At 38.0% G+C, this 25,621-nt stretch overlaps 1 protein-coding gene across 1 annotated transcript in view; it reads left to right on the top strand.

Moving 5' to 3' along the window:
* LOC125032458 (leukotriene A-4 hydrolase-like) overlaps positions 1-25,278 on the top strand; it is a 27,095-nt gene extending 1,817 nt beyond the window's left edge. Inside the window, exons 2-13 of the mRNA XM_047623599.1 lie at positions 4,007-4,122; positions 4,372-4,511; positions 4,662-4,806; positions 6,588-6,706; positions 11,623-11,761; positions 18,813-18,953; positions 19,088-19,294; positions 19,534-19,681; positions 20,412-20,586; positions 21,738-21,855; positions 22,098-22,321; positions 22,956-25,278. Of these exons, the coding sequence (XP_047479555.1) occupies positions 4,007-4,122; positions 4,372-4,511; positions 4,662-4,806; positions 6,588-6,706; positions 11,623-11,761; positions 18,813-18,953; positions 19,088-19,294; positions 19,534-19,681; positions 20,412-20,586; positions 21,738-21,855; positions 22,098-22,321; positions 22,956-23,076 (1,793 nt within the window). The 3' untranslated portion in view covers positions 23,077-25,278. The remainder of the gene's footprint in view (positions 1-4,006; positions 4,123-4,371; positions 4,512-4,661; positions 4,807-6,587; positions 6,707-11,622; positions 11,762-18,812; positions 18,954-19,087; positions 19,295-19,533; positions 19,682-20,411; positions 20,587-21,737; positions 21,856-22,097; positions 22,322-22,955) is intronic.
* The last annotated feature ends 343 nt before the right edge of the window (positions 25,279-25,621 follow it).

The following is a 25,621-nucleotide window of genomic DNA, read 5'->3' as shown; positions in this document are numbered from 1 at the left end:
AACACAAGCATTGCATCTCCTCTAGAATTACCCAACAAACTTTAAACACATTTGAGTAATAGAGCTTACAAACCTTAGTGATGATTAATGTCAAATATGGAAACTGTTCAGTATTTATGTTTGATATAACTGTAAAGAGGAATTTATTTGCCAATGCTGGAATGCCAAATACTTCGGAGGCTGTGGCAGTGAATTGATGCCACACAGCTTAAAATAGTTACCCATCATATGTAACTATAAATGCTTTTAATCCAATCTCGTCATGCATGCTTTGGTGGAACACTGAATCTATTCATTGTGGTCATATCCAATAGACAACACAGTTAAGCCAGGCTGGTAATAATTTTCAGTAATACTGTATTTATTGTAATATTAGAAGTAAAGACTTTTTATTAAATGCATTTGCTTATTAACCCCTCGAATCCTGTTGCATCATGGCAATATGAATGTGGACAGATTCACAAGAAAAAATAAGGAAGAAAGCTTCATGTGCCCCATGGTTAGCTACAACCTAGTTGAATAAAACATAGCAATAGTTATCCTTTAACCTATTAATTGAAGATATTTACTTGATGCAATTAATATATGTATTTTGCTATTTTTGCTATACACTAATCAAATTGTACTAACCTTCTGATGTCACAGTTCCATTATTACGTGGTAGTATTTCTAGTGGTAGATGAACTTTGAGACTTGTAAAACTTTCAGCCAGCTCTCAGTATAATATATTTTTTTTCACACATGCACCTCCTTGGACAGCAGGCAGACACAGACTGAACTTCTTTTTGTGGTAGCTTCAGGCAAAGGTTATGTAAACTCTCACCCCTTGTTCCCCTGTTCAGTCGCTCTCGGTAGAACTATATCATCAAAAGGAATTGAGGCAATCAGGAGTAGATCCTTCTCTTTCCCATCTGAAGGGGGGTATGCGTGAGACACTTGTAATAAAATATTTTGGAGGAGCAAATCTTATTTTTGCTTAACCCAATGGCGTCGGGTCACGCCTATAGGCGTCATAACAATACGCCCGAAATGTGGCGTGTGGCTGTCAGCCGCGGCGGCGCGCCAAAGCGCCCCGAGGCAATGATTCGGCTTAATGTACCGAATTCACGTACTCAGAGTCGGTGCGTTGCCGCGGTTCGCCAGAGCGTAGATTTTTTTTTAATTTTCTATACCCGTCGCCAATGGGTTAATAAACAATGTTTGAAATAATATAAATGTAGCTCATGCATATGAGCTGCTTCATCCTTTCCTTACAGAAAAGCCACAGGCTTTCCATATTTTGAGTATGAATATGCAGGTTTATCAAATGATATATACACCCATGATCCTTTAAGCTGTTGCTTTGATGGATTTTGGTTTATTTAATTTATTGGGTGATGAGCACTGCTGCCATGATTTCCTGTCATCATTCAATATCCTCAAAGGCCCTTATCTTGTCTGGCCTCTGTCATTGTTATGATGTATCTAATGAATTTTGAATTTGTTACTTCCAAATAATAAATGCTCTAATTAGCACTAATGATTATGGATATTCAAATACAATTAACCCAACCTGGACAGGTCACATGTACCAGAATCATAACAAACCACTTGGTCTGCGGGGTATGCTTTGTACGCACAGCAATGCGCCAGAGCGTGTGGAGCGGGACGTTCTGTTTCATGTCGTGGACTTCTGCACCCAGTGTCTGACTGTTGCCAGAAATCACCAGAGTTTATCACGCTCAGGGATTTCTGTTCACCCAATGGTGATGGGTTAATAACTTTCTCTTAATCTCATAGCTTTGAAAAGCAATGATCAATGCACAATATGTCTTTGAAAGGTGAAAATATGATCCTTATAGGACAGTAACCTTTTTGTAGCTGATTGAAAAGAACGTAAATCGGGTGCCACTTCCGTATATTTCATAACATTATCTGACATTTATAATGTTCTGCTCTTCAGCAGAACACTGTGAAATAACGAAATATAGAAAATTCTGTTTAAAGTAAAATCTGAAATAACAACAATTGTGGAGCTCACACTGTTTGCAATTGGGTCTCAATTTTCAATTACTTATCAATTTTGCTATATTTACCTATCACACACCTGGTGCCATGTGATTCATTTAATAATATTTTATGCAGTACATTACTTTCATAACTAGTATATCGCACATTTGCAATGTACAGTAAAATGCTCTAAAAGTAATAAGAGAAACTAACGCAGTAGCATACAGCATTTTCAAATTCCTTGCAACTTAACAAGGGGTAGACATATCAATTTGCACAATATAAGAAATATATTAGTTGCTCAAAATACTCAGTATTATTATAGGATTACTGCTGTATTGTTTGTATTGTCCTTTTAGGTAACTTTGTGCGGGCTTTATTGACAAACATAATTAGATTATTACAATAAATGCAAAAAAAACAAATGGCATCATTATTTTCTTCTTGGAGTTTGACATGCTTGAAACGGTATTTGTTAACGAGAGCAATAAACTCTGTAGAGACAAAGTCCTAACACCAGATTTGGGTATTATGCTAACCCAAAATTCCAAACCTAACCTTTCCTACCTTCTGTTTATTCCTGAGACAGGGGGCAAACCCCCCCATGTACCCCCTCTTTATTAACAGTTCATGACAACTGCCATAACAGGTGTTATAGAAAATGTTTCTGACAGACCTTCAAGTATGGAGGGTACAGACAAGCTGCAGCAAGGAGGAATTGTAGAAAACACGATATTAAGAACTCTGTCTGTGTGAGGATGTTAAAGATTTAGTGTCTAAGTGGTGATATTTTTGTAATTTTGCAGTAAATATGAGGCTGCACCAGCTATACCTTTATTGTTTATGCTCTATAAGATGGCGGTGTCCATTTTTCTCTATCTGTCTCAGTAAAATTAACCGTAAGAACAAAGCAAATTTTCATTTTGTGTATAAATATCCATTCAGAAGGCTTGGTGGGGGTCCATGAAAAAACAGGCATTTGGGTTGTATTTGATATCTGCCTGATGTAAAATGGAACATTATCAATGTGCTTTTGTTATATTTTAATCAGCCACGTAGTGTACCATATGCTTTACAATTGTAGTTACTTCCATGACTTTTGGCTCTTGGTTGAAGAGGTTAGCAAACATTTTCCACAGTGATAATAAACTTCCTGGTTGTTGTTAATGTATGTCCCACATTGTGTTTCTTGTACTGGAAATAATACAGCAGTCAAATGTGTTCACAATACAAGAACTGTCTCAGAACTGCCCTAAATAATCAAGCTTCTTTGAACAATAAGCAACATGAAACATCCTTTCTGAGTAGTGGGTAGTTTTCATTATTGAATGTCAGTTGAGGAATTGAATATTCATGAATTGTTTTTCTTTTGTCAATGGCACATTTCCAAACAAGTGTCCATTAAATTAAACAAAAATACTTTAGATACTATCCATTTGATCTAATCACCCTTCAACCTTAACCTTTTTCCCCCTTTACTCAATCATGCTTTACTCCATGTGCTCCCCCACTTTTCCCTTTTGATTACCATACTATCCACTAGGGCTCTACAAGCTTTGACACACTGTGTTCTATCTTTAACTCATTTTACTCTTATTGCCACAATAAATTACCATAGTGCTATGTGACCTTTAATATCTGGCACATTTATTTGTCTTAACCATTAATCATTAATCACTATATTACTATTAAAAATGTTATGATGTCTATGATAACAACAACAGCATCAATATTGATAACATTAGTGCTTTTTATTTTCTGCCTTTCTTTCTTTTTCTCTCTTTCTTTTTTATCAAGGAAAAGTGAAACGAGGTGAGGTCACAATGTCCACTAATTGACTCCTTGCTGGCTGAGCACTTGTGGAGCCATCTGTGTGTAGAGACATTTCACTAAACAGAACAACAGTAAGCGCTGTATTTGCCCGGCAAGATTGGGGCTGAAATCTTTATCCTATTTTTCATAGAGAATTTGATGTTTGTGATTTCAGAGTAATGAATTTCTTCCTTTCCTCTTCCAGAACAGGTTGTGGTGGTATCAATAGATTTGAAATGGGACGTAGACTTCTCCAGCAAAGTCATCTCAGGCTTTGCCACTTTAACAGTGGAACGGAAGCAGGACGAGGCTCAGCATCTCGTAAGTCTAGGACCAATAATCATGTTTGTATGAGGACTAATGGTGAATATATATACAGTAAAGTGAAGCAGAATTATTTTAATAAAACTTCCTGAAGCCTTTGTTATTTTAGGATTGAAGGAAAAATACTTGAATGATACATTGACAGTTACCAAATCTGTTTCTATTTCATACAGTTTTCTTGTATCCGATTAACCCCTTTTTCTTCATACTCTTAAATGGTAACGAAATTGTCTCTTCAATTTTCAGATTCTGGATGCTCGTGACCTAAACATAAAAGCAGTGAGGGATGAGGAAACAGGTCAGGTCCTGCAGTACACGCTTGGTGACCCTCACCCAAACTTTGGATCAGAATTCAAGATCATCCTGCCATCAGACACCAAGAAAAAGTGTGATTTAGTGCATTATTATTTTGACATTTCTTGTATATAGCTGAGGAATATCTTGAATATAAATATGTGGAAGTTGTTTGTAAGATATGCATTGTAGAATGTAGGATTATCAGTTGGTAAACCATAGCAATTTTTTTTATACTTCAGGTACAAGGTGCAGGTCGAGTATGAAGTGTCCCCCAAAAGCTCTGCACTTCAGTGGTTAGACCCAGAACAAACAGCAGGGAAAAAACATCCCTATCTCTTCTCACAGTGCCAGGCCATACATTGCAGGTCCTTGGTGCCATGTCAGGTAAGATGAGATATTGGGTATCACATTTACCAAACTATCAGGAAAACATCTCCTGGAACCTATTGACAATTGAATTAAAGCAACATAAGAATTTCTCCTAATTAAAGCACATACAAAGCCACAATCTATGTATGACATCAGATACTAAAATTACCCTTGTCAGAAGATGAAAATTTAAGCTTTTTGTGACAGAGCAATGTTAGTACTCATGGGGATAATATTATAACTCTTTGCCCCTGTGCGGTATGTATGTCATGCTGTGCTGGGAACGGCATAACATACATCACATAGTAATATCATGATATTAGCCATGCCATTATCGTCTTAGTCTAGTCAGAGTTTATAGCTCTTCTACCATGTGGATGTTGCATACAGGACTACATTGGTGTATATTCAGCATGAAAACAAGCATGCCAGTTGCCCGCACATGGTGTACAATATCTTGTTCATGTGCTCTCTAGAGTTAATAAGGCTTTCCAGGATTTTAGCCAGCACAGAGATATTGGTTAACATTATTGGTTGGATCTGGGTAACATGACCATCACATCATAAAAAATATCTGGGTCGAGGGGTAGGTGACGTAAACAGGCCATCATGGGAAAATCTGGCTGTAGACCGGTTGACACCAACCTGCCATAGTGAGCATTGCGGCTGAAGGCCAGGGTGATGGGAAAGACTTGCTGTTGGTTCACAAACCTATTGGGAGGTTTATTTTACTCATTTGGTGATTTTGCATTATTCCCATTGATGTATGAGTGTGGAATAAAATGTCTGTGAGCGGTGACTGGAAGAGCACTTGCTCTGTGTAGGACACCATTTCCATGCTCAGCAGCATATTCCTGGCGCCATGAGCAGCAACCCAGGTTACTTTACAGAAAATTCAGTATTACGTAAAATAAATTCAATGACAAAGGTAACATAGTGTTATATAGTTTTATTTTTCTTGCACTGAGTTGTAGACAACCTTAAGAGATCATTGGAGTCTGTGTAAAGAAAAAAAACTATTACCATCTAGATAATGAAAATCAAATGGCAAATGTGAATGTTGGATTGGAAAATGGCCAAATGTCTAAGACATTTATGTGTAAAAAAAATAATAAATTAGCAAATAGGAGGTACAGAGTCTTGCCACCCAGTCTACAAGCAGCCAATCATGTAAGCCTAATGCCCAGATTTTTTGTGATGTGATTGCCATGATGCCAACAGATCCAAAAAGTTAATATACAATACAAGCAAAAACTTCCTGGAAGAGACAAGGAAATTAAATAATAATTTCATTGCTTTTGTGCCATTTGCATTGAACAGGCAATGAGGACTGTAACAGATAATACTGTGTAGATGGAAATCCTGACAGGAGTTTGTATCTCCATCACTTGAGAAGGTATAGAGTTCAGGGCACATGTATGCAAATTTTAGTTGTTTTTTTCTTCGATCTTGCCTTACAATATAACTAGTAGTTGTTTATTGAGCTGCAAAGTCTTAATGCACTAGTATTGGTAGGGGTGCTTGTCCATGGATCCAGCCTCTAATATTTTATGAATAGCTGGCTCAGTTATATGAATTTTAAAGTAAACTGATAATGGAGCAGTTTATCTAGTGCACATCTAAAAAAAATTCTAGCGTGGGCAAATCTCCTGTGTTTCAGGATCCTAACAACACTTTGGCTTTATATTGTGTACAAAGACATCTTTCCTTTTTATGTTTCTGAATGTGAAATAGTTATTTATATTTTTTTCTTTATTTATTTATTTATTTTTTTCCACTTTTCTTTTTTATTTTAGGATACACCAGCAGTAAAGGCAACATACACAGCAGAAGTGAAAGCCCCAAGTGAATTGGTGGTGCTTATGAGTGCACTCCGGGATGGCCACAAGGAGGAAGGAAATGGGACTGTTTTCAGGTAGTCATCAGTTGCTTTTGAATAAGTAGTCCTTCTAATTTAATGATTAATAGAATTCAAGTAATAACTAGGGTACAAGTAGTGGCAAAACATCTTGGCTTTGTGGACAGAAGAGACACAGAATGGAGTAGTAAAATTGATAGCACTAACAGAAAACATAATCTCTTCTTTCTAGTTTACACTAAAGTATTATCTAGTCAATGAGAAGACTGTATCGGATATGGGAAAGTTTATAAAAATGAGAAAAGTGACATGAATCTCAAAGCATGTAGAGAGGAATGAGACAGGGATCTCAGATGGAAGTAAATCTGTTTTTATGTAAAGCAGGATGGCAATAGCATTGTGAAATCTTTAGAACTGGTAACCACAGTTTTTAGCATGTAAGGTACACTACTGATACAGTTCACAGAACCAGGAGGAAAGATTTTCTTTATGATTTTTTTTGATTTGTAGAAGAAATACAGATCAAAAGTTGGGAGGGTAAGGTATTATTTTGAACAGTAAGGGGCTTGTTGATAAACAGAGGTACTAAACTTTAAAACAAAATAAAAATAAAGGCATACATTTGGACCAATTTGCCACATGCTTGCAAAGCACCATCATTATCAAATGCAGTTGTAATAGAAATAATGAAGATTTGAAATATGAATATGGACAAATTCACAAAAAAAAAAAAAAAAAATGGTTGTATACTGAGGAAGACAGATTCATGTGCTTCATGTTTAGCTACAACTTAGTTAACCCAATGCCACCAGGCATAACATGTTTATACATGCCATGCTCACTGTGAGTTTACTTTATTAATTGTTTTTGATAGCTACACTTCTACTAAGTCACCAGTGGGCCAATTACAAGTACTGCCTGTCTCATCTATTTACCCTTTTCCTTGATTTATGAAAATATTTTACGTTATCTTATTTTGCTGTTACTAATGCTTATAACATTATAGTAATTATAATGGCTCTGGATATTCAGAGCATTAGTAGAAATAATGTTCTTCCTGCCAATTCAAGAAAAGGTGAAATCAGGTAAGGTCACAAGGTCTACTAATTGACTCCCTTGTGACTAAGCACTAGCAGAGCCATCTATGTGCAGACATTTCACAGAAAAATAAAAATGAGCACAGCATTTTCCCCCATGGCATTGGGTTAATATAGCACAGCAATAGATAGCCTTTAGCCTAATAAGGGCACAGATAAACTGAAATTTCGAACAACAAACTTCCTTAAAAAAGAAGGGAATTCAACAGTTCTAAGATCAACAGTGTGCTTTGCAAAGTACATGGGAGGAAAAGAGCAATGAAGTGCAAGCTCTCTGTCCTTCCAGCAGTCAGAGTAAGGGGTCACTTATCAGGAAGCAATAACCGTAAGAGAATCTCAGGGGCTGCTACAAGTATTGAATGAGGAGCAGGCCTGTAATAAATGAAAACCTTCCCCTTGCCCCAGTCAACCCAAACAATTGAGGACAGAGAAGGGAAAGCACCAAGCAGGATAAACACACAAGAAGGGAGAGGGGACAACAACACATACACTATAGCATGGACAAACAAACAAGATATAAAAGATTACTATTGTGAGGGAGAGAGGGACAAGGAAAGCAAAGGAAACAGCAACTCCCATTTTCTTTCCCTCACCAACCCCCCAATACCTTGCCTGTTGTTGTCATGGGTGGCTTAGGAGGTGAGGATTGGGTCCCAATGCTGGGATCTCCCCTACCTTGGGCCTCATTCCTCAACTCAACTAATCTTGCACGGTATTTTTACCCTCCTGCTTTTTCTTTTCCATCCCTTCTCCAACCCCTTCTACTATCCTCTTCCTAAGATGTGAGAGCCGTGCTGAAAGAATGAAAGGCTGACTTTTTGCCAGCCCTGAACAGCCTCCGGGAGCCATGAGCATGGTATTCCTATTTTAGCTCTCTAGCCCTTACCCCTCAAGGGGACCCTGAGGGGTGGACTTTGTCTCCCCAACATACTCTAGGCTTACCATGGCCAATAATGAAGATCTTATACCCTTGTTAGGGGCAATGAAGCTTGCCCCTTCATCAAATAGCCCCACCAACTCAAACTCTTCCAGTTCCTCAACCCCAGGCTCTCCTTTGACCATAACTCTGAACACTGCAACTACTACCCCCTCCTCAATGCCTACTAGTACATTATCCACCCAAGTCAACATTCAGTCTCCAGGAGACATTCCTACTCTCCCAACATTTTCAACTTCTTCACCTTTACCCCAAGAACCTTCTTCATCAATCACCCCATCCTCCCTTGTACTTTACAGCCTTATTGTCCACCTTTCCGTAATATTACCTCCCTCAACACTACTCCCTCTTCCACACATCCCTGTTCTTCTACCACTCCCATTTCTACAAATATCTTAAATACTCTATTTAGCTCAGCCAAATGGGACTGTTTTTTTGTTTTTTTTTTTTATCCCCCCACAGCTCCTTACTGTGACAACACTCTTCTCCACCAGCAGTGTTTTCAAAAAAAAGTAGGCAAAGTCTCTTTCCATAGCTGCCCAATCATTCTCAGCTATAGTATTATCAATTCTTAACTGATCTCTCGGGCAACCCCATTCCTCATCCAACCCTCAATACTTTTGCACTGGAACTGTCTCTATCTCCCCAGCAAACTCCCCTATCTATAACAAAAATTGGTCAGATTGTGGAGAAGACTTACTCGCCTGCCATATGGACTGTGATGTGATATCAGTACAGTGCTACTCCATTCCTCCTAGAGGAACAATATTGCCAAAATTCCTTTCTGTAGACATGACCTTCCCTTTAATATGGCATTTCTACCGGGTGAAGAAAATAAATAAAAAACTCCACGCTCTGGAGATTAATGGCAACGAGCCAGCTTTGAGTGCAGGAGTTTGCTACATTAAGCCAAACGCCCAGCTCATAGCACTTTGGCGCATCGCCACAGCATACAGCCGCATTCCTCCCTATCCACCCATATCACCCCTCCTACCCCCGTCAGTGTAAAAATCATTGGAGTTTAGAACATCCTGCCAAACATTGCTGTTCCACAGCCCAAATGCCCTCTATGTGCCCAACCTGGTCGTAACCGATCAAGCTGCTCTGCACAGTCATGAACATATGCCAACTGTGGCAGCCCCCATAATGTATTTTATAGGGGCTGCCCCACCTACAAGTTTGAGTCTAAAGAAGCAACTCTCAGATTCAGACTTGGTTTCACTCTGTGTGAAACCAGACTGGAAGCACATCAACAAACTTTTTCTCTTACTTCATATTCCAGTAATGTTGCTCACTCTGCCCCTCCCTCTCCCTCCCAATATATTCCTACACCCTCTCCTATACCTATCCCACCTACATCTTACTTCCCCACTTCTACCTCCTTACCTTCTCCAGTCAAATTCTTTTGCCATTCTAAATCCAGACACTCTTTGACTGCAGCCTCTCTCCTGTCCTTAGTATAGAACTGTACACACACTCCTTTTTGCTTTAAAACACATACTCTTTCCCTTCTTCCTCTTTCACTATTTTTATTGACTCCCGTAACTCATTAACTCTTGTAAAGTCTGGGTACTCGACCAATCCCCTTGTCTGTAAGATCCAGGACTGGTTCTTCTACCTGTCCACATGCCATAAATCTATCAGATTTTGCTGGGTGCCCAGCCATGTTGGAATCTTCAGCATTAAACAGGCAGATACTCTAGCATGCTGCACTGCTATGTCCAAATCCCACCAACCACATTTCTCACATATTCCTGCCAGAGACTATTACCCCCACTTCAATACTTTCCTGATAACCTGACAGCAATCTTTCTGGTCAAGTCTCTATACTAATAAATTACATACTGTAAAACTATCTATCTCCTCGTAGTCAACCCCATTTCATCAGAACAGACGTTGGGAGACGTCTCTCACACATCTATGTATTGGCCACACCTGTCTAACACACTCCTGTCTGATGTCACGTTCTGATCCCCCCATATGTTCCCTATGTAATGTCCCTCTTTCAGGTCCACACTTTGATGTAGCCTGTACCTCTGCTTTCCCCCACCTATCCTCCCATCACTGACCTCCCAACCTATCAGACATCCTTACAGAATCTCACACTTTCTGTTCTCCTTTCTCATACACATACATATCCTTCACTTGATCTAATCCCCCTTACCTAACCCAACCTTAACCCATTCACTCAGCAACTCCTTTACCCATCTTCAAACTTTTCAATATTAATCTAGATATTTGACATATAGCAACTAACAACTCACTCAACCGCCCTTCACCACCCTTTACTGTACTTTCCTATAGTGCTGCATGACCTTAGTTTTATTGGCACATTCATTTTGCCTTTTAACCATTAACCATTTCCCTCCCAAAACAGTAGGTCACACAAACCTATCCCATGACTACATGTCCTCTCCCTCTAAAGCAACATTTCCTACTGTCCCCATACAAAGGCAGCAGAGAAAACAAATAAAAAGGGAGATGTGGATTAAATAAAACGGAGAACTCAAGACAGATGCACATTCTTATGCACTCACCCACAACCTCTTCAACTTGCCCCTTCAAGCCAGAACAGACAGGAGAAAGAGAGGAGGCATAAACAAAGGGAGAGGAGAACAAAATAAGAAAGCAACTCAAATAATGAACAAAGCTCAATTATGCTCAGAAAGGACCTGATGCAGTAGAACAAATTAATCGTGTTCTAAATCATGTTTGCATTCAGTGTCAGGAGAAAAACAAATCTTAACCTTTAGTGTGCATTGATGCCATATAGGCATCAATGTAGTAAACTGGAATTTCCATTTTTTTAGATTATGCTGGATTGGCAGATGCCAGATTAGTGTCATAGTCATATTTACAGTACATTTACTCTGTATATGCTTATGAGTCTTATTAGATCAGGGAGGACTATAATTTGCATCTTTCTTTGTGTTGCGTAGATTCCGTCAACCTGTACCAATGCCATCATACCTGATAGCAATAGCAGTCGGAGCACTGGAGAGTCGTGAAGTTGGGCCCCGCACCTTAGTCTGGTCAGAGAAGGAGTTTGTTGACAAGGCAGCATTTGAATTTTCTGAGGTAAGCTTATATAATTAGATTACCAGGGCCTTTCATTGGTGGTTATGAGATGTGAATTTTACTGTACAATGTTCAGTGTATTAACCCATAGACACCAGAAGTTCATGCATACATGCAATGCACACTGTGCTTTTGTTTTAGTAAATCTGTTTATATACAGATGGCTCCAGAAGCAGTTAATCACCAAGGCGTCAACTACTAGGCATACTTTACTTCATCTGTTTACCACATCCCTTGGATTTTAGGATGGAAAAAGTTTTATTTTTATTATAATTACTCTTAGTACTAACAATGATTATAATAATCAAGATGATAATAGCATTAAAAATTATACTGACAGTAATAGAAATATAGACTTCATTCATAAATATTCAAATGGGGTAAATAAATGAGGTTGGGTAAGCTTAGTAACTGACTCTGAAGACTAAGTGTCTGCAAAACCATCTGTATGTGAATAAAATAAGACATTTGATGGATGGAAAAATTTTCTTTTTCTGTCTTGGAGGTCTGGTGCCAAGATGCTGTAATGACTACACTAAAAAGTATAATCGGTACTTCCCAACTGAGTTGAGTCACCCCCTAGTCCTTACACACAGGACGCATCGGCTTGCTGACCTCATATCTTTAAATTGCTGAAAAAGAAAATTTGTAGATATGGGACAGGAGGGAAATCTTGACACCAGACCTCCAAGATAGAAAAAGAACATTTTCCATCTGTCAAGTGTCTTATTTTCTGTCTCTCCGGTCTGTTGTTAAGAAGCTGTATAGCAACTGAATATGGGGAACAAAATTTAATAACTTCAAAAATGAAAAGAAAAAATTATACTGTAGTACCCACTTATTGAGATGTAGGTTAGGTGGTGTAGTCATTGCCACACAAGGGACGTCCTTTAGATGCGATGTCATGTATCAATTAACAAAGGATCTGCTTGAAGACCACTCACTTGCTTCTTGCACTTTTTCAAGATTTAGAGATCTTAAAAAATGAGTTGAAGCATGCTTCCTGACTTGGTGAGCCATTGGAGCATGACATGGATCAGCAGATTATCCTTCTAATCTTCTTGGCTACATGAAGTTGGGTGCATGGCCTGAGTGAACCTGGCCATAACCATAGTGCCTCATTGAAATCTGCTGGGGTACCTTCTGTATAACATTTCAAAGCTTCTACTGGGCATAAAACATGAAGGGAATCATTTTCTAACCTTGATGGAATTACTACAGGTTCCAAAACATGACCTTGCTGTCCATTTTTTGCTAGAAAAGGAGGATGAGGTGTTAGTGAGACATATGAATTATTTGGACCAAATTGTGTCAGAGAAGGAGAACATGAGAGGCCTGCCAGTTGAGAAACACGCAAATCTGTGGCAAGAGCAACAAGGAATATTGTTTTGTGAAATATTAGGAGATGAATCCACAATGCTGACATGATGAGAGGAGATCCAGAAGTTTTTGTAGAGACAGTGTTGGAATATTATAACGAGTTGGAAGTCGCTTTTGGAAGAATGATCTACGAAGCAATTCCATGGATCTTTCATCCAATTCTATACCAAAAGCATATCTTAGTGGATCTCTGATTGCTTCTGTATGGCAAGAAATAGTAGGTGGGGCAAGCAACTGAATAGAATAAATAGGAAGCAAACTGAATAAGTATATTTGGAGATATAGACTTAACCCCTTGGTGACGGGTGTAGTAAACTAAAAAAAAAAAAACTCTACGACTTCGAGCGCGGGAGTTCGGTACATCAAGCCGAATCACTGCCTCGGAGCGCTTTGGCACGCCGCCGCGGCCTACAGCTGCACGCCACATTTCGAGTGGTTTGTTATGACGTCCAGAGATGTGACCCGTCGGGTCTTGTCCCTCTGATGAATTTTTGGAATTTTAACCATGCTGATTGATATGGTAGAAGATCAATGTCCCTTGATAAGGTCCTCTACTTGTAAAGGCTAGAAATTTTTGCTTAAGGCTATACTTAGAAACTCCACGCATGTAGACGCAAGTATTCTGTGACATGGTCCATCAGTTTCCTGAAGCACCTTCCCAGTTAGTGGTAGTGGGTGAGGACACCAGTGAAGAAAATACTCTGTCCATGGTTGTGCTTCCCATAGAAGGGCAATCAATAAAACTTTGCCTTTGTAAGACCTCAACTGATTGATCACCTAAAGCATTATGGATGTTAGCAGAGGGGGAAACAGGCATCTGCCTACTGGTGTTTTCTTCCTTCTATGTTAGACGTAGTAATAGGTAGTCAACATCATTACACAATACAAAAAGAATCATTGATGCTTTTAGGAGAGTCTTTGAACAGGAGCCTTGTTTGTTTATACAATAAACAGTTGCAACATTGTCTGACAGAACTTTAATTGACATATCTAGGATAGTCTTCCAGATGCAGTGCCTTGATAACGACTTGTAGTTCCCTTACATTTATTTATATGCCTTCGTCTCATTGATTTTCTCCAAATTCCCGATCCTTGGTGACCTCTTGATGACTGGCAGCCCCATCCTCAGTCTGATGCATCTGTTGTTAGTTAAAGAAGGGAGTTTTGGGAACCCTAGGAGAGACTGCCATTAAACGTTTCCTCTTCAGTCACCAAAGTAGATGGGTGCAGATATGACAAGGAAAAAATACCATCTTGTCTCGATTGTTTGAAGTGAACACTGCACATTCTTCAAGTTGTAGATGCCTTGGATGAATTTTCCTAAAAGGCAGTATTTCTGCAGCATGATTTAATGACCCCAGAAGACATTTCCACTCTTGACGGAATATAGTGATTGACAAAAGATTTCGGAGCAACTTGCCAGTTAGTTCTGTTTGATATTGAAGCTTAAGATTTCTGAGGTTGGGGAAACCACAAAGGAGGAGGGCAACTCTTTTCCCAGTGCCACTGAAGGCAAAAGGAAATGTCCCCTTGAGCCCATCCTGTGGGCCATGACTCTTGCCAACCCAGGAGTCACCCCAACTTGAGAATATCACTTTTTTCCTGGACAAAAATATTCAGGAAATTACCTCAGCGATATCTGAAAGATAACTTTTCATTTCCATGTATCGTATCATTTTGAAAACACGAAGCTATTGATTTAGAAGTTGCACCTTCCAGACTTTAGACTGATCTATAAATTTATGGGAAGATCCTGTTGAATGACTGGATTGATCACAACCCGTGAAGTCAAGGAGCACTTAGGAGAACTAGACCTTAACTTAACTTTAGAAGTTGATGGTACATGATACAATAATTGGAAAAAATTGCTTAGAATCTTAACTTCCACTGGTTGTCGTATCTCTTTAATCAGAGATCGAACTGTTTGTTCATCTTTACAAAGTACTCCATGTAAAGGTGTGTTACTCAAGAGATCCAATTTAATTTTCATCAGATTCTTAAGAATTGTGCTTTCATGTAGTTCTAATCTTTTTATCACTGTTTCTTCTAGATATGCCTTTACTAGTGGAATATTTAACCCAATGCCGACAGGCATGGTGTGTACGTATGTGCTATGCCCACTGTGAGTTACTTGTTTAATTGTTTTTACACATAGATGGCTACACTTGTACTAAGTCACCAATGAGCCAATTACGAGTACTGCCTGTCTCGCCCGTTAACTTTTTCTTTGATTTATGAAAATATTTTACGTTATCTTATTTTGCTGTCACTAATGTTTATAACATTATAGTAATTATAATGTTTATGATAAAAATAACACCATCGATACTCATAGCACTAGTAAAAAATACCTTTTTCAAAAATACCAATTCAAATCAGGTAAGGTCACAAGGTCTACTAATTGACTCCTTTGTGGCTAAGCACTAGCAGAGCCCTCTTTGTGCAGAGACATTTCACAAAAAAATATAGAAAATGAGCAGAGCATTTTCCCCATTTCCCCAGCAGCATTGGGTTAAAGTTGCAAGATTGGACATTAACTTCTGATCCTTTCTTAAGAATCAACCCAGAATCAAAACCAGAATTCTGTTAAGTTGCTTTTGCTGATAGTAATAGAGGTTTAGCAAGTATTGACATTATTGATAAAGTCAAGCGGTAAAACGGGCTGTATGATCCGCCAACAAGAATCAGTTGTCTGGTATTCTTAGTCGAGGAGAAAAATCCTCCTTGCAAATTTTTTGAGCAGAAAGAAACTGAGAAAGCATCATTTGTTCAGAATCCATAGGCCACTGTAGACCATGCGCAGGTGACACAGATCCTGTAGATGAACTACGTTTAGCAGCATATTTGTGTGTAGCGCAAACAAGCCACCTATTCTGTAAATCTTCCACAGGTATTAAAGGTTATATCTGAGGAGTCAGAATGTGAAGTACTATGTGATGAGGCTGGGCTGACTTGAAACGGACTAATGGAGATTCAGCTGGTGGTGCTATTAATGAAGCAATGTCTGACAATGCTTGTGCCATGTCAGCTGAAGCACACCGAACAGATGAAACTTCTGACGATACTTTCTTTGGTCGCCATAAAACACAGTCTGTTCCCAAGTTCTCAAAGGTTCTGACTTCCACATAGTCAATAAGAACAAGATTTTCCTGACCTTCTCTTAACATTCTATCATACACAATGAATTCTCCCAACATTATTTTGCTCTACTTGCCAGTGTGCTGGAATTTTCATCCAACCTCCACTTGGATGTCAAAGGGGCTCTTCTGCAACGTGGTTGATTCCTAGTATAGTATCATGTTTGTCTAAAGGAGAGGTCAAATTGTTCTTGTTGTTATAAGATGTCTGATATTCAGATTTTGACATCTATCATCATGCCTCTGTGGTTGTGAAAGAAAAGATAGAGTTTTTTTTTTTTTAACCCAATGGCGACGGGTCACGGCTATCGCCGTCATAACAATACGCACGATGTGCGGCGTGCGGCTGTCCGCAGCGGCGCCGCGCCAAAACGCCCCGAGGCAATGATTCGGCTTGATGGACCGATATCACGCGCTCAGAGTCGGCGCGCTGCCGCCGTTCGCCAGAGCGTAGAGTTTTTTTTAATTTGCTATACCCGGCGCCATTGGGTTAAGGAGGCGAATAATCACAGGAATAGTCGGTCAAAGACTTTTCACTTGTTGATGACAAAGGACTTCCTGCAATTGAAAACAATCTTTGTGATGATATTGGAAAAGAGTGACAGGATGAATTCTTTGGACTTTCATGCGAATTAGGTGAAAGTTCAATCATTTCAGCACGTTTTTGGCCACATGAGGCTGAAGCCATGAAAAGCTTATAAAGTTCTGAAGATCCCGAGGAAGAACAGATCCAGACTCTCTTGTCTTCCTAGCTGCTCTTGAATATTGTTTCTTGATTAGCTTCCATTCTTTCGATGGAGGATCACTTGGAGGTTGCATTTGCAACCATTTTTGGCAAGTTTAACATTGTCGTGGATCAAAGCAGCCTGAAGAAGCACAGGGGGCATGTTTAGGGCAATGATCGTGCGCTAGAGACCTGATGTTTTCACTGCAAGATCCCACACTGTAGACTAAAGCAGACTTGCTCCTATTAGCAATGTTTTAGTGTTTGTAGTTAATACCATGTGTAAAAACCGTGTACATTTTTAAAAGCTTCCATATCTTACTTTTTATTGTATAATTATTTATCTATTAGTTTTTTATTTTACAGGAAGAAAAAATGTGTTTTGTGTACGTGTGCTTATTTATTTATTTATTTATTTATTTTACTATTTGTATTAGCCAAAGTGCTGACAGGCAAATCTACAACTATTATAAAATATGAATTACAATAAACAAAAAGCATAGGCCACAGACTTGACAGATAGTTTACAAAAACAGAGCTCTGGAGACCTGGAGTGAGGATTGAAGATTTTCTGTGCATTTTTATTAAGCCGTATATTATGCACGTGTACTTTCTAAGACCAGGTAGCTATGATTACTCCGATAATGCCAGGCCACGCCTAGTGGCGTCATGACAAACTGCTTGGTCTGTGGAGTACGGCTGTACACCGCAGTGACGTGCCAAAGTGCTTGGAGCAGGACACTCAGCTTGATGTGGCGAACTCCAGCACCCCCAGTCAGCTCGTTGCCATTAATCTCCAGAGCGTAGAATTTATATTTATTTTCTTTACCCAGCATTGTTGGGTGAATAGGAACAACAATACATTATATATATATATATTGCAGCTTAGAAATGGTCATGGGCCTGTTACAGAAGTAAGGGGACACCATGAACCATTCGGCTGTGGAGGAAAATGGTATCATACAGCATGCCAGTTTCACTACTGCGCATGTGGTTATGAGCTTTATGAAGCACAGAATTCATCATGGATCTGTTACGTAAATAAGGGCACTCCATGAACCATTCAGCTTGGGAAGAAAACAGTATCGTACAGCATTTCAGTTTCACTATTGTTTACTGTTCACTGTTAAACTGTATAAGGCTGAGGACAGAGTGCATGAGGTATTCAGTGCACAATAAACATCCATAGAATGAAGCACTAAAAAGATTGCCATGCCAGCTAATTTGTGGTTGCAAAAACACACACTTAGCACAGCACTTTTCTCTTCACTTCACCATCTTAACAACACAAAATACTGCAAGAGATGAAGATAATTACATATGATAACTGTAGATGTTATCAATCTTTGATGTGTAGCTAACACTTTGAAACCTCTTAAAAAAAATTACTGGATATTAATTTTTCTGAAAGTTGTAGCAAGTGTCCGTTCTCTTCAGCGGTTTTGAGATATCTGAGGTCAGCAAGGTGGTGCATCCTGTGCGTAAGGACTAGGGGGATGCGCTAATGGGCAATTACAGGAATTGATGGTTGGGGATTGTCCTGTTTTTCATTCAGTTGTTTATTTTAACAATGATGTCTCTACTCAGTTGGGAAGTACCAATTATGCTTTTTAGCATAGTCGCTACAGCATCTTGACACCAGACCGGAGACAGAAAATTGATAAGAAATAGTTGACAATGCATGCATCTGGTGCTATTGCATTTAAAAAGTTTGCTGACTGATACTGATGTCATGTTAGCATTATACTTATTCCTTAGCTTCAGAGATTCATTGGAGTGTAGGTAAAGCTAATTAAGGCATATATTTCAGACTGAGACTATGTTAAAGACTGCTGAGGAACTGTGCGGTGACTACGTATGGAGTCAGTACGATTTGCTGATCCTTCCACCAAGCTTCCCGTATGGTGGGATGGAGAATCCATGCCTCACTTTTGTCACCCCAACCTTGCTGGTATGAATAAACTGACTGATAGCTTATTTTTTCCATGTTTCTTTTCTTTGTCTTTAATGGAAATATAACAGCTGTGTGTGTTTCAGTCACACTTCTGTATTCTGTGATGTTGATATCTCAATGTGTTTTTACAGGCTGGTGACCGCTCCCTAGCTGATGTTGTTGCACATGAGATTAGTCACTCATGGACGGGAAATCTGGTCACCAACAAGCAGTGGGAGCACTTCTGGTTGAATGAGGGCTTCACCATGTTTGTGGAGCGTAAGATTGCTGGCAGGATGCATGGTGAGGCTACCAGAAACTTTTCTGCAATTGGAGGTTGGAAGGATTTGAGAGATTGTGTAAGTTATCTGAGAATTATTTAAATTTTTGTACAATAAAATGCATCTTTTATGTGATTGATTGATTGATTTTTTTAAACAACAACAACAACGTAGGAAAGTATCGCTTGTGGTATTCCCACTTGAAGAAATTGTGCATATTGTGGGCTTCCGTTTTCATTTTAGGGAACCACATATGAGTATGCAGATATGAAAACAAAACTTAACTTGTTCAGCACAATCCTTCACATTATTCACAGATCCGTACAAGAGACGATGGAAAAGACCCATTAACTTGCCTGATACCAGACCTGACTGGGGTGGATCCTGATGATGCATTCTCCACTGTTCCGTATGAGAAGGGACACACATTTTTGTGGTATTTAGAAACCCTTGTTGGAGGACCATGTAAGTTTAGAACAGTTGATGTGTTTACTATCTCTTTATTTCTTTTTTTCTTCAGTATCGAAAAAGCTTTACACAATGGAGATACTGTGCAGTTTCTATTATTTCTACCATGATTAATCTGTATTTTTTTTTACAATAAACAGCTTTTACATTGTTTAGTAAACTGTAAAGTGATACTGGGGTTATTGTATTAGTTTCATATGTATTAAAACCCTGACCTCACTGTATGTCTTTCTTCATTTGTATTGTTATTATTATTATTGCTACTTTTTTTCTTTGTTTCTTTGTTTATCAGGTATTACTTGAATTAAAGTAGCTCATTATATGCTAATGCAAATTATGGTCATGCAGTTTCACTTTTTGTTTTCTTGTCGTCCTTCACCAGCTTCTCTTATTCTGTCTTTTCCTTCTCCTTCTTCCTCTCCTTTTTTTTCCTCTTCCTCCTCCTCTTCCTTCTCACTATGGGGTGACATCACATGACAACTTGCACAGTTGAGCCTGGTCTAAGTTGTGCATGCTAAATAATTTTTTTCTTTTTTGCCCCTGGCTTTCATCAAAATTAAGTTTGAAAACTTTTTATTTTCATTTCCTAAACTTCGGCCAGTTTCCAATTTTTCACTTGAGTGGCTGACTATACAAGATTTCTGGTGTATGGTTTGTTTTGGCACCAGGAAATCCTGTTTTGAGTGCATTACCAGAAGACAACTGACTCCCTCTTTTTACATTCCAGCCAAGTTCGAGCCATTCCTCAAAGCTTACCTGGACAAGTTCAAGTACCAGTCCATTGACTCAGACATATTCCGCAACTTCCTGTTTGAGTTTTTCGCCGACAAGAAGAGTGTTTTTGATGTGGTTGACTGGGATGCCTGGTGGAAGACCCCTGGTATGCCACCTATTAAGCCTGAGTGAGTGTTTGCTTTTCCATGTGTATGTTAGAATTTCCTGTGTCTCTCTTTCTCTTTCTCTTTCTTTATCTGGCTTATTGCCAATATAGATTTTTACATGTAGTTACAACCATCATATTCATTTCTTCCTCCTTTTCTTTTTTCATAATGCTGTACTTATTTCCTTGCTTAACCCATTGGATCTGGGTGCCTTGCTGCCTGTATGTGTACCAAAATCCAGGCATGAGGCTTACTTGAGTGGCAACTATCCCAGGTGTGTGTGGCTTTTAGACTCATATCACATGAACACTTGTGTGCAGTGTCAAGACTCCTTGGCTCCCTTTAGCTATGTTATTATCCCTTTCTGCATTTTGCTATATTCCCAGGTCTGTATTTGTGATTTGATATACTGCTTCAAGATTGTAATAGACGGTTTCCTTGCACAGGCTCCTATCTGTCTAGGTAGTCTACAACTCTTTGCAATAATAAAAGCAATAAGTAACATTTTGTTTTTGTTCATTTTCAAATATTTTCATATTATTCAATTTTCTGTAACACACCCAGTGCCACTATTCACTTCAAACAGAAATAGGATCCTAAGCATGGAAATAGTGTCCACCCTCCGGCCAGTGCCCTTCCACCCATAGCTCACTGGAAATATTTCAAAAGCACCTTCCTAAATGTCCACTGAGTCTAATCTTCCTTTAAGAGCTTATGCATTCATGGCGAGTAATTCCCATCAGCTTGGCCTTCAGACAGATTTTTCTTGACTGCATATTCCTGTCATCCCAAACATCAGCCATATTTTTGGGTAACTGCATATTTCTGTCATGCAGCCATTAAAAACAAGTTTTTTCATGACATGATGGTTACATTACCTGATCCAGTGGGTTAATGATACAGAATAAATCCTTAAAAAAAGAAAAAAAGAAAAAGAAAAAGAAAAGTGCACATGTAGTTCAGTTTTGTAGTATCTAATAATATTGTAATCTTGAACTTCATTTACAGTGAAGATCATTATTTCTGTAATGATTTATCATAATGTACATCATCTTTCAGAATTAAAAGTTTTATGTTATGATAAAAGAAAAATTACCTACCTTGAAAATTATTCTAATTGCAATTGGGAAATGGAGTACATAAGTGAGTAATACAAAATCAAATGTTTTCAGGTTTGATAACTCTCTTGCCGTAGCATGCATGGAGCTGTGTCAGCGTTGGGCAAAGTGGGATGTTACAACAGATTGCCCATTCAAGAGTACTGACCTGGATACACTCTCTGCCAATCAGGTTAAAAACTATTTAGTTTTATCGATGATGTTATCTTTGTTTACTGTGTTTTTTGTATCCTTTGCTGAAATAACAGTGGTATGGTCTGTATACATGCCCTACCAGAGCCAATGGGTTGTTATATAATGAATTTATGATCTGTTTTATTTGATTCCATTTCACACCCTCATGTCACCAAAGTCCCAAAATTGTAATGATCTTTTTAGCATGAAGGACTTACTTATTCCCTCATGTCTTGTAAGGTCCGAGAGTTCCTAGCCCTACTCTTGGAAGAAGACCCTCCCCTGTCTGTGCCGAAACTGGAGAAGATGGATGACGTATACAGCATGTCAGAAAGGAACAATGCAGAAATCAAGTTCCGCTGGATACGCTTGGGGCTGAAAGCTCATTGGACAGATCAGGTGGACACAGCTGTGAAGTTTGTGACAGAACAAGGAAGAATGAAGTTTGTGAGGCCAATTTACAGGTGAGTGATTTAGGAAGGTAAATAAAGGAGTAGGTGGGATTTATAGATGAGGGTTGAAATGGAAAGGAGAAAGAGGAAAAACTAGGGACTGTAACAGCTGTACAGGTTGAAGGGGTGGAAGTACGGGAGAGGAAGAATGAAAGATGGGGATGGACAGGAAGAGAGAGACAGAGATGAGAGGTGTAGCAGGAGAGAAGGAAAGAGAGAGAGAAGAGGTGGCAATGAAAAAAGAGACTGGGTAGAAATAATAGAAGACAAAGGAAGGCTTTGGGTAGGAAAGGGTAAATAAAGAGGGGAAGATGGTGGAGGGTGTACTGAAGGAGAGGGAGGAAGAATAGAAAAGACATGCAGAAAGGGAAAGGAAGGTTGAGAGAAAAGAAGAAAATTAACAAAGAGATTGAGGCGGGGAAAGAAGGAAAGGAAAAGGCAAGTAGATAAAAAGTAGACAAAAAATGTATATTTGAGGAAACATCATGAATATACCTTTAGCAAACCAAATTATTTTATACTCTGCTTGCACAAAGTTGATATTAGCTCAGTTTTATGTATTTTTACAATATTACTGATTAATAACAGATACTGTGATAATCAAAGTCTACAATATTTTACATGTTTTCATATTTCAACCCTACAGAGACCTTTACAACTGGCCAGAGATGAGGAACCATGCCATTGCTACATATGAAACCAACAAAAATTCCATGATGCATGTGGCTGCTTATGTTGTTGCCAAAGATCTTCACCTCAGAAAGTAATTGTGTTCACTGCACCTGTCTTTCGCCAGTGATGATTCTCCAGCTTATCCTTTTTCTTTATTTTTCACTGCAATGTGTTCCAGGCACGAATTTTAAGGAAAAGTGAAGTTGTGGTCATGTGAAGAAATATTGGTATATGTCTGTATGCCTTTTCTGTTTTATTTCCTTTATCTTTGTCTATCATGTATTATGTGAATAATATGGTTATTACAGGTGGCCCCTAATATTTGCTGATCTGATTACCAGTGAACTTAGCCAAATTATGTATGAGAAAGTATGAAAATAATAAAAAATCAAGAGATGTACATGCAAGAGAGAGTGAATTGATTTTTTTTTTTCTCTCTCTCTCACTCTTTTTCTTTTTTTCTTTTTCCTTTGGACTCTATCCAATTGCTCCACTATTCATATATGAGTTATATCATCTAGAAAATAATGTTCATGAATTCATTTGTTTGCATTTATTTTTTTCCCAGACATTTGTTTTTAAATGATGACCTAAGAGTTATGAAAAAGATATTCATTCCTAATGAAAGAATTATCCAAAAACTTATGAAACACAGCATAGGAAGAATTGGTTGGCTGATAAGATCTGAAAGGATTAGATAGCAAATGACAGTAAAAAGCAGTTGAATATATGAACAATCTCAAAGAGAGTAGGTACAAAAGAAAACTGAGGGGAGCTTTTGATATGGACACCTTCCTCCTACCCTCTCTTTCACAAGTCTTTGTATGGCTGCATTATTGTTAACATCAAATTTGTGTTTTACAGCATTTTTTAATATGTAAAATTGAAGCATGGGCCCCAGGTGTAGCATTATTGATATTTGTGTATGTAGTCTCAGGCATCAGAGAGGTTATGTTGTTTGCTAACAGAGGAAAAGTATTAGACAAGCTTTGGTAAGTAAGGATTGTGTTTGTTGTTGTTGGATATTGTAATACCAGGGAATGGAGAGATTACTTAGTCAAGCAGACTAAGAATCTTAGATTGTCTGCAAAGCCCAGATTTTTAGATATTTTCAAAGGCTTAGGAAGGTTTATGTTACATATGTTAAGGGCCATCTGTATTGTGATACACAGCTTTTGATACGTGGTAGAAATAATATAGCCGCTGGGGTAAGGACCTGGTTATTGTAAGTGTTATCATGGAAATGATATCCGAAGATTTATGAATGATGAAATTGGTGGTCTAACCTTAAAGTATTTTTTGTCTTTTATAGTTTGTCTCAACTGTAATATATTTAAAAATTGGGTGAGTATTATAATTTGCAGATATTTGAGTTGTCAAGTATTATTTTCCATTATCATGCATATGGTCATTTAATAAATTGTTAATGGACAGAATATGTTAAGTTTAAAACATGACTTTTGTGATGAAATGAAACATTGTCTATTTTGTAAACATATTTTCACAAAATACCATTTATGTACCAATTCCTTTTCTTTCCCATAATTTTCTTTTATATAGTTTTTGTTTGTATCTGTAATGTAGGATAAGAAATGTAGGTAGAATTTCTTTATTTGCAAATTTGCTAATTAACAAATGTTCTTTTTATTTGTTTCAGACATAAATTTCATGAAGTAGCCAAATTTTACATTTGACTAAGTATTGACCATTAGCAGTGTTTATACCTGAATTTTTTTACATTTTAGGTTAAGAAAGAAAAATAAGTTAGGTTTCTAATTTATAAATTTGTTAATTTTCAAAAATTATATGTGTTGATAAAATGAATGATAATTATTTGGTAGTATTATCAGAGGTAATAGAAAAGTAATAATAGTATTACCATTTAGTAATCCAGATGTGACGTCACAAATTTCAAAACTTTAAGGTGCTTCTGTCTATCAGTATCTAAAAAAACAAAAAAATCTTTCCTATTTTATTTTTGAAGTTGACATATTGCTATGCCATATTTATCCTATCTGTATCTTCTAACAGAGGTGTTGCCTGGTTGGATGTTCCAGCTGTTACTTTACAGGGTATTTTGTCATTGTTAAGGTGGATAAAAACAAGACTTATATATAGGGTTGCTAACCAGTTCTTCATCGAATGTTTAATAGCTTCAAATTGCCAAACAGGGGTATATTATTCCTGATTTTATACAAGGTCAAAGTTGTATGTTTTGTAAAAGCACTGAGCATATGTTTCAGCAAAGTACTATTTTGTAATGAATTCATATAATAAAAGCATACTGGTTAATCAGAGATATATTGTTGATGTTGTTTACCTTATTAACATAATCTCAAATCATTGGATAAGCTTTAGCCATATTTCATATGAGGACATTGGAATAGGAATGACAAAGTCACGCTACCTGCTTTTTAAGGTGTAGGCATTGAAGTTTTCTTACATTTAAAAATATAATACCACTTTTCATTGTGTTCATATAATTTGCAGGTTATTTGGCAAATTTTGGTATGTTATATCTTTAGCATTTCACAAATGTGTTATTAATATTGAGCTGCAAGCCTAATAATGGATACAGAACCTCTACATGTAGAGTTTGCGAGAACCTTGAATGTATGTCTTTATACTGGAATAGGGGGA

Source organism: Penaeus chinensis, chromosome 14, assembly GCF_019202785.1.
Source record: "Penaeus chinensis breed Huanghai No. 1 chromosome 14, ASM1920278v2, whole genome shotgun sequence".
In the NCBI taxonomy this organism is placed as follows: domain Eukaryota; kingdom Metazoa; phylum Arthropoda; class Malacostraca; order Decapoda; family Penaeidae; genus Penaeus; species Penaeus chinensis.
The sequence above is the reverse complement of the archived record's forward strand: the minus strand, read 5'-3'. Positions and strand labels throughout refer to the sequence as shown.